Source organism: Octopus bimaculoides, chromosome 1, assembly GCF_001194135.2.
Source record: "Octopus bimaculoides isolate UCB-OBI-ISO-001 chromosome 1, ASM119413v2, whole genome shotgun sequence".
Taxonomy (NCBI): domain Eukaryota; kingdom Metazoa; phylum Mollusca; class Cephalopoda; order Octopoda; family Octopodidae; genus Octopus; species Octopus bimaculoides.
In genome coordinates, this window is record NC_068981.1 from 71,659,245 (window position 1) to 71,669,961 (window position 10,717).

The 10,717-nt window shown below is 34.0% G+C and overlaps 1 protein-coding gene across 2 annotated transcripts in view; it reads right to left on the bottom strand.

The window, feature by feature from the left end:
• LOC106879039 (aminopeptidase NAALADL1) overlaps positions 1-10,717 on the bottom strand; it is a 36,274-nt gene that overhangs the window by 19,366 nt on the left and 6,191 nt on the right. For both annotated transcript variants that reach the window (XM_014928451.2, XM_014928449.2), the window contains exons 2-3: positions 4,817-5,141; positions 1,179-1,301 (exon numbers count right to left, since the gene is read on the bottom strand). In XM_014928451.2, the coding sequence (XP_014783937.1) occupies positions 1,179-1,301; positions 4,817-5,141 (448 nt within the window). The remainder of the gene's footprint in view (positions 1-1,178; positions 1,302-4,816; positions 5,142-10,717) is intronic.

Sequence of the window (10,717 nt, forward strand, 5' to 3'; positions counted from 1 at the left end):
CACACACACACACACACACACACACACACACACACACGCACGCACACACACACACACACACACACACACACAACACACACACATGCATATAAAGACATTTGATTACATATGTACACAAAACACTCTCACACCTTTTCTGATTATTTCAACAAGTAATACATGTTTTTAAATAAACATCTCTGTATGTCAATAAATTTAACTAGACTTTCTTCTCTATTTAGAAATAAGTCTTAATAAATATTGCTTAACTCAACCAAACCAAATTTTCTTGAGTAAACATTTAAAAGTACTATATATAAAAGTTTTACTAAATACAAACATTCATTCTAACAGTTCTTTCCTCAACATACAGATTTTCATTTATATATTTACCAAGGTTCAAACTAAATCTTTAATTACTGTATTCACTTAAATACAAACTGATCTCATACATATGATGTGACTTAAACTTTTTTAAATTAAGGTCATTTATTTTATGCTTTTACAGATTAGGACTAAGCTTTGACTAAATTCAATGCAGTGAACATTACATCTCTTCTTCAGATTGTATACTAAACATCATTTTTGTATTTAACATACAAGGCACAAGCATGTCTGTGTGGTAAGAAGTTTACTTTCCAATCAAATGCTTTTGGGTTAGGTTCCACTACATAGCAATTTGGGCAAGTGTCTTCTATTATATTATATATTATTAAAATTATTAAAATTTTAGATTAAAATCTTAGATAAGTATTTATACGGTATATGCCTCACAGCATGGTTTTGGACGGGTTTTTCATTGACTGAGTTGTAGAGTGGTGGTTCGTCTCTAAATTAGTTATATTCATATATATTACGAAACTCCGTGTAATATTATACCGAATTTTACCTGTAAGGTTGGAATAAGTTTTTATTCCCTAATATTATTACTATATATACATATATATATAAACATATATATATATATATATGCGCCCAGGAAAGTTTATATTGTATTTTTATATTAATTCTAAACAAAGATATTATGCACATTTAAACTCGTTTAAATATAAAGAGAATGGTAATTCCACATCACTAGCCAGCCACGTATACCCACAAACTCTGTTTACACTATACATATACAAAGTTACCAAATCATTCTTCAACAACCACACAAATCAATGCACTTTTGTCCATGTTGATTACAAACAGTTCCTTACCTTCTTTGAAATAGATATCTTGCCTGTTCGTATTATTGCAATCTGGTCAATGAGGGTGACTTTCAGTTTATTTAGGTAAGCAAAGTCAACTGACCTCCCATAATTGGCATAATACAATAAACCCTAAATAAAAACAAAATAGAAAAAATAGTATTAAATTGCGAGTAAACACAAACATACAGTTCAAAAACCCTCCATGTCACATTCTGAGTTCAAATCCTGACAGAGCTAATTTTTTCATGGCAAATTTCAATTTAACATATGCTTTGTTTACTCAAATCAGGAACTCTGAAGTTGTTAAAGGAATTACAAAGCATTCACTGGGGTCAATTCCATCAAATCTAAACATTATCGAACACACATACTCAATATATGTGCTTTGTTTGTTTTCCGGTAGGCTGCAATTTAGCACAGTGGAGACAACTCCTTCAGTTCGCCTCCAATTCCTTTCAGGTATGTGATGTTGATAAGCTACAAAAATGGTGAAACATCAATATCCATTACTCCTGAATGGGATTTGGGGTGAGTTGCCTCACTTGCTTATGACTTTTGGGTATTTTAACACCCATACTTTAAAGGACTCATCTCCACCACATTATTTTGCAGCTTACAGGTGAACAAGCAAAGCACATACATTAAGTATGTGTGTTCGATAATGTTTGCAACACTAGCACTATATCTACTTTATATTTGAATCTATTAAGTTAATTTAATTTCTGGTTTTATAATAATGTCAGGTACTTTTTTTTTAGAAGTTTTTCATGCTTGCATATACACAAAATGTTTTTTTTCTTTTGTTATTGGAGCTATTCTTTTAACAGCTGGACATACACAAACAGACAGCTGAAAACTATTACATAAGGAGTGCTGTTGTTTATTAGGTGACCAAAAATACAAATGATACATTAAAATGTAAAGGTTTCTTTTTTACCTAATATACAATGTCTAACAAAATGATAATGAAGTAAGAAGAGCAGAACACTGGTAATGAAGATGAAATAAAATAGTAGCTGACAAATATACACAGGAAAATATCTAAAAAGCCTGCAGACTTGATCAAACTTGACCACCTATGTCAGACAAAGTATTTAAAACAAGAATGAGGAACATAGAGAAATAAATTCATTTTAATTTAGCTTACCAGTGGAAGCTTGTACAAACAAGTAATAGTTAATAGAAATTCAGTACTTTGAACAAAGGAAAGAATTTATGATACAAAGTTACATAACAGGGCTATGTTCTAAAAGTAATGCAATGGACAAATATATTTAACATAACACAAAAAATAATTTTTACTAAAAAGAATAACAGTTTTGACCAATAAAATAAAAAGTGTCTGATAGAAATGACAATAAAATGTTCTTTGATATTTTCTTTACCAAATAAATATTTGGAAAACAGAAATTAATGTGTGTTGCAATATATCATTAGGGGTGTGCAGAGAAGAATATACAAACATGAAATTTCATTAGTCTTTGTCTGTGTCTATGCTTCATTGGCTTCAGCTAGGGGACAGAGCAGTTATAGTGTTTTGTCATTCTATGGTGCACCCTCCCAACCCACTCTCGCCACCTGTACCAGAAGTCTTTCTCCTCTTACCTCTACCAGAAGTCTCTCTCCTCTTACTACTACCAGAAGTCTCTCTCCTAAGCACTTCTAACAGTTACCTATACGGAATGCCTCCCCTCCATCCCTGTCTAGATTCTATCTCCCATTAAACCAGTGCCACCATCACATAAAAAACACCATTTGAGCGTGACCAACGCCAGTGTTGCCTGATTAATATCCGTGCCAGTGGCATGTAAAAAGCACCTTTCAAGCATGGCTAATGCCAGTACCACCTAACTGGCCCCTGTGCCGGTGGCACATAAAAAGCACCCACCACACTCTCACAGTGGTTGGCATTAGGAAGGGCATCCAGCTGTAGAAACCTTGCCAAATCAGATTGGGACCTGGTGCAGCCTCCTAGTTTACCAATTCTCAGTCAAACTGTCCAACCCATGCCAGCGTGGAAAACAGATGTTAAACGATGACGATGATGATGATGATGAATGCCAATGACTAGTTCATTCGCATTTTCTTGTTGGATTCCCATCTCAACTCACTTCTAAGGAGTCTTGTTAGCAGTTGCCATCAAAGAAAGAAGAGCTTTGATTTTATTGACCACAGTAGGGTCAGATGAGCCAAGACAATGATTCTGGTAAATCCTGAATTCATGTGACTGTCTTTTTAACTGACATCATACAGAGAAAAATTGTTTCAACCTATTTTCAAGAGTAATTGAATAGATAAGCTGGCTGAAGGACTTAACTCTTAACTCTTTAACTGCAAAATTAAATTTTATGGTTATTCTAGTAATAATGTTAAAATATCTACCAAAAATAGAATTGGTATTTTCTGCAAGTCACACTTCCTCAAAAACTTGACACACTTGACAAAAAATAGTTTCAAACATGACATTCCTCAACAAAAGATAAATTGGTATATAAACCTGCTTTCTGCAGTTAAGGGTAATGAAATTTTGAAACGATGTATCTGATTATCACAAAAAAAGGGTTAAGAGAAACTATAGTAGCTCTCTATCAGAAGGAAGGCAATAACCAAAGGTCAAAGATATCACTGTCAACATATGTGAGTGATTATGTTGCAACAAGTAATGATGATGAACCATGTCCCCTTGATCACAGAGGGAGTATAAAAGATCAAACTGAAACAGAAAAAGGAATGGACCCAGACTATTCGGACAATGAAAAAGAAAGTGGTAAAGGAAAGGTAGATTTGGAATTCAGCTGCTGTGGAAAGGTGTTTTCTAGTTACATCAGGCTTAGAATTCACCAAGGGAAGGTGTGTCAGAAGAAAGTGATTCAACAGTGTAGGTAGAAAAACCAGAAGACGTGTGGCCAGAACCTTCTGGAAAGAAACCATAGCAAAGGTCATTTCACAGTTGAATCAAAAGAGCCAAGAAAAGAGATAGGCATGAAGAAGCCAAAGATTAAGTGGCCAAAGGCAAATGATGCAGCTAGCTATAAGAAATTTGACAATGAGGTAGCAAAAATGACCACCAAATTCAAAGGGGAAGACAAACAAAAGCTCATGGCAGGATGGTCATTCGCCTGCTGACATTCGGGCCAAAGAAAAAAGGAGAAAAAAAAAAACGCACTCAACACCAGAGCTGAAAGGGTGGGGGGCATCACATCAAAAACAGTAGAGGAGTAGGGACTGAAAGCAGACGTGGTTCCTTCTGATGGTAGCCACTGGATCCTACGAAGGAGATGTTGAGGTAGCAAACCACAAAACGTGGCTGGAATTCCCCATACATACATACATACATACACACACACACACACACACACACATACATACATACATACAATGGGCTTCTTTCAGCTTTCATCTACCAAAAATCTATTCACAAGACTTTGGTCAGCCTTTTGAGCAGATTTAGTTGCAGAAGACACTTGCCCAATGTATCATACAGTGGGACTGAACCCAGAACAGTCTGTTGGGAACCGCACTTCTCACTATACATCCATGCCTGTGCCTAACCATCCCTGCACCTGTTGAATATAGAAATACTTATAGAAAAATTAGGTAAAAATAAATCTTTTATCGTAGGTAAATATTAATTGTTAACTTACTTTGAAGTTATCGTTACTTGTCTCAAACATGTAGCTGTGTTCGTCTTGTTCAACATGGTTTGCTTTAGTCTTAGAAGAAATTTTAGGGATCGAACTGCTGTCAGAGTTTAAGGTTTTCAACTGGGCACTCAATTGAACTTGTCCTTTCCCATTAACAATCTCCATATAATTCGGTTCTTTTACATCCGGGGTAGTAACTAGAACATTGTATGTAAGAACTTCAACTTTGTCAAGTCCAACTTGGTAAAATTTCTTTTGAATGTAATCACTGAATTGATTATCGTAATCCTTTCTTGGCTGTTGTGGAAGCTGTTTTGGAAAATCCCTACAATAGAAAGATTTTAAAACAATTATTATATCAATCATTAACTTTTTTGTTTTTAATTAACACAGAATAATTTGGTATGTTATAGAAGTAGCCAGAAATATTAATATCAATTACCTCAATTCCTATATTTTTCTTTTCTTGTATTCTAACACCAGAAATATTCAAAAACTCTTTCCTCTACTCTACACCAGATCAAATTAGACAAAAGATCAACTTATGCCAGCATGGTAAACACATATTATTTGATGATGATGATGATGATGAAATTACAAATGTCTCTTCACAAACATATTTTCATGTGTTTAAGTCAAACTATTAAGAAGTACAAATTTGAAAACCTAACCTGTATTTCACTTCGTAAAAAGAAAGATCCTAAATATTTATTATCAATCATAATAAAATAATAAACCTCCAGATAAACTAATAAACCTTTCTAACAGAAGTTGAGAGGTGCAAATAATAGATGGAGAAACAGAGCGAGAGGAGAAAACAATTTACTAGAGTTGCTGTTTAGTTCCAGGTTAGCTTTGGTCAAGCAGACTTATGAAAAAGGCATTAACTGTTTTGTGTAAGGAACATTAATATGGAGAAAACATGGGCAAAATAATTTAGAGAAAGGTATAGCATAAATTTTCTGTCTAGTTTTATATAACAGCTTATCAAAATATAATAAATAAGTAAGATTTCTAAATATAAACATCTGTATAATAAATCCATGACCTGAATATATGTTAAAGAGCGGGAATAAGTTTATTCTTCTTACCATCTTATGTATCTAAAGAGCAAAAACTTTTTCTCCCAGTTAGAGGTCTCAAAAAGCTAGTTAACTGCTTTTGTTTAGCTCCAGTCCAGACCTGACCAACCAGATTTTTTTTTTAACAAAATGATTCCAGCTATGACTATCCTGCTATTCTGTCATTCCACAAGTACAGTTAACCCTGACCTCCCAAATCCAATGTGTCTAGATTTTCTAATTGGTAGAGATTTCAAAGAAATGTACTACCATTACTGCTGGTTGAAATGATTACGTAGAGGCTACCTTGTTGACTTACTACTATTTCCTTCTAAAATTAAATTAATGAAAAACATTTTTTTTCCTATCATATGTAAACACTCCAAGTGTTTAGTCACAAGAGTAGACAATATATATATATATATATATATATATATATATATAAAAGAGAAGCAACTTCAAAAACTAAATTAATTAAAAATTGTATGAAGTTTGTAGTACAGAACAAGTTTGACCACTGCCAAATGTCAGTGACAATTCCAAATATATTTCAGTCTTATTAGACCTTCTCAGCAAAGCAGGCTGAGAATTTCATATGCAAAGTTGTCATCCTTGCTTTTCTTGACTAGAATTAATAATTAAAGATAATGATTTATTTCTTTCTTTTCATTAGGGACATTATTTTGAATGATTAAGTATTTATTTAGACTTACAAAATTAAGTAAGCATCTATTTAACTATATGTGAAATGTATTTTAGTTAAGACATAATAGTAATATTAACTAAGAGATTGGTTGCTTGATCACAAAAATATATGTAGCAAATATACAGTATGCTATTTCCCCTTAATTCCACTTTTAATCTAATTACTTCATTGCATATCTTCTTTAACCTATACTACCATATCACTCACTACACTTTCACTCATACTATACACCCTATTTCTGATAAAAAGAAGGGATGGACAAGGTTCAAATGCTCTTACTCAATCAAGGCTGCCCTAGGGCTAAACAGCAAATTTTACCCATGTATGATCCATTTATAAATATTTCATTTGGTTAAGAAGCTTGCTTCTCAAACACGTGGTCTTGGGTTCAGTTCCACAGCATGGCACTGTGGGCAAGTGTCTTCTACGATAGATCCAGGTCAATCAAAGCTTTGACTAGATTTGATGGATGGAAACTGAACAAAACCCATAGTGTGTGTGTGTGTGTGTGTGTTTTGCTTGCCTTGTTTGTATGCACCTTTGTCTAGACATCACATGATGGTTGTAAATGCATATCAACATCATTCAAGTGAAGTTGTTCATTTCCAATCTTTCATGATAAACATGTCTTGCTATGGGAGAATAATAATACCGTACTTGAAAATAGGTGAGGGTTGGCAGCAGAAAGAGCATCCAGCTGTAGAAAATCTACCTCAACAAATTCCATCTGACCCATGCAAGTATGGAAAAGTGGACATTAAATGATGATGATGATGATGGTAGTACAGTCAATACTCTTGTAAATATTTTCACCTAAATGCATTGTCAGTATATATATACACTGAAACTGTCACTCAAACTCAGGTTGTACATGCATCAGACAGGATTTAAAATATTCTGTCTTTGTTGCTGATCTGTTTTCATTTCTCACATTTTAAAGTAACACAACATTAGTGGTAACACTTATCTGTTAATCTGTCCTTTGTGTCAAAAGAGGTAGCAATTACCTAAACTGCTCAAATATCTTTTTATTGTGCCCAAAACACAACACTATCACTAATTCCATCCTCAGCATTCATTACATCATCTAAGTAGCATATTTTACATACTACATCCGGTTATAAAATCAAGCAGTTCATATTCTCCAGCCCTTGGTTCATCACCCAGTCACACATGCATACACACACACACACCTGTACACTTATAATATTTGAGTTGTTGCAATATTTCAGACCTCACTGCTGCTTTATGTGCACATTGATTGCTCTTCCTATACAATATTTACTTCATTACTACAAAGAGACATGACTATTTTCTTTGCATTGAAAGTATTTACTACTGTGTTGCAGTTGGTCAATATGAATTATTGACTTGTTTCGTGTCACAGACACTATACTGTAATATTTGGCAAAGACAGCTTGTAATGGCTCAATCTACCTATAGATTAACTACGTACCAAGGCGAGGTACATTTTACCACTTACAGTAATAAGAATACTTTATAACTGTTGCTTCGTTAATTTATAGCACTGGCCTTAAATCCTCCTTTAACCATTGAACATTTAAACAGGCCATATCTGGCCCAAATATTCTCCTTGCTTTATGTTCAAGCCATACAGATCTGGCCTCTCACACCTACACTACAATGTCTTTCTAACAATAATAATTACATCATCAAAATCTCAAAGCTACAAGATAATGCATGATTAATTCAAACCAATATGTTGTTATGTTCTGTTTGATTTTAAAACACATTACACTACCAAACTAAATGACCACAATACATTTTCATTATTTCATCAGTAGTAATATACGTATATTTTTTTACCACTTAGTCTGGGAGAGAAGGACCTCAAAGACTAGTTGGAGGAAGGGATGAAGTTATCCTAGCATCAAATGCTTACAAGAAAATGAACTCACTCTGTTAAAGGTACCAAGGTGATGGTAGTTTAAACTGAGTAACAAATTAAGCCTACAACTGAAGAACTCAGAATATAAAGAACCAGATCAAATATTAGAAGTCATCTCATGGAATTCGCTAACATTTCTATCAATCCACTACTTTGAATTGTCATTTTATTTTCTCAATCACCAAAAGAGTGAAGAAAAAAGTTGACCACGGTAAGATTTGAACTCAGAGCCTGAACAAATACAACAAGGCATTTTGCCTGAAGGTAACAATTTTGTCACTTTGCTGGCAGTGTAACAGAGAACTTATGAGAACAAAAGGATTATAAAAGAAATATTTCCTACCTTTTAAGATAGAGATTAACTAAAAATAATTAATTTCCAATAAATTCTAAAGAGCTGAAGCAAGAAACTAGTCTGCAAAACCAAATGCAATTTACTAATCTTTGCTATGAACACCACAAATCTTTAAGCATACACCAACAAACTGGATGGCAAAAGAAATGCAACATACTCTGACTATGCTTTTATACTCTGCATGAAAAAAAAATTATAGCTTGACGCAGACAAGCATGAAATGTGGCATATCCAAGCATAGTGAGCAATTGGTTGTTCTTAACCATATAACACTTGAATTATCAATGTACAGAAAATTATTTACTGGTCTTTTTCAACTCAAAGGTAATTAAAAATTAAAATTTTCTACATATACTTATTTGAATTATTCAAATCTCTGATAAAATAATTGCTTACAAAAAATAATCTTGTTCATACATAAAAGCTCTGAGAGCTTATCCAACCTTTCAAGTTTGTCATTTTCTTCCCACACAAATGTTATATTTGAATAATAATTATTATTAACAATAAGTGTAATAAGGTTAAGGATTCAATAAGTTTACATGAATAGAGTTGACAGAGCTAACAATTCTTCACTAAATATATTATCTTAACTTTTAATCCAGCAGATATTCAGATTTTTCTTTTGAATTGTAACACTGTTGAAGTTGTCTGTATTCAACAAAATGAGAAATAAATCCAAGCATATCATCATCATTTAACGTCCATTGTCTGTGCTGGCATGGGTTGGACAGTTTGACTGGGCTGGCACACTGGAAGGCTGCACCAGACTCCAGTCTGATTTGGAATGGTTTTCTATGGCTGGATGCACTTCCTAACGCCAACCACTCTGAGAGTGTAATGGATGTTTTTACATGCCACCGGCACATGTACCATTTGCACGAGACTGGGGTGCTTTTATGTGCCACCAGCACGGGTGCCAATTTGAGTGACACTGGTATTTGCCACGACTGCTATTTTGCTTGGCTTGATGGGTCTTCTTCCCAAGCATGACATAATGCCAAAGGTCTCGGTCACTGCCTCCATGAGGCCCAACATTTGAAAGGAACTCAGCCACTTTGCCTCGCCAAAGGTCTCGGTCACTGCCTCCATGAGGCCCAACACTTGAAAGGAACTCAGCCACTTTGCCTCAAATGAATATCAGGAGAACGAGATCTGGGTTCGATATTGATTATGTAAATACTTGAAAAAAGTGGAAATGAAGTATTAATGGTATAGAATAAATGAAAGTGATTGTCTCATTTGGCTGCAGACACAATACAGACTGTAAAATGATTCATATTAAGAGCATTCTACAATAGAAATGTTGAAAATAGAACATAAAAGTGGAATGTGTTCCCTAACCAACCTATAAGGCCAGTAACTCCAAATAACAACTGATCTCTATCCATCTGACCCTTCAAACTCATTCTAACATGGTAAAGCAAATATAAATTGATGATAGACGCACTCAACTTTCATAAATGAAAAACAGACAAATCGTCAGTTTGAGGAGTTAACCTATATTTAATTAATATAACACATCACATGACCATTGCAAGTATCTGAACCAAGACCCAAGTTTGAGGCTATCACAATATCTTGATGTGAGACTTCTGATTGCAACTCTCCTTGAATAGCACCACAGTTTGTGAAGGAGTATATATATATATATGGGAGAATATACAAATAATAACAACAGACGAGGACAGGTGGTGTAAATAACAAAAGTATATATTAGTATGACGCTCGGGAATACGGAAAGTCTTTGACGTTTCGAGCTACGCTCTTCAACAGAAAGAATACGGAGACAAGGAGAAAAACACGGAGAAAAAAAATTGAATAGTGTTCAGTCAACGGTCAATCATAATAATATATATATATATATATA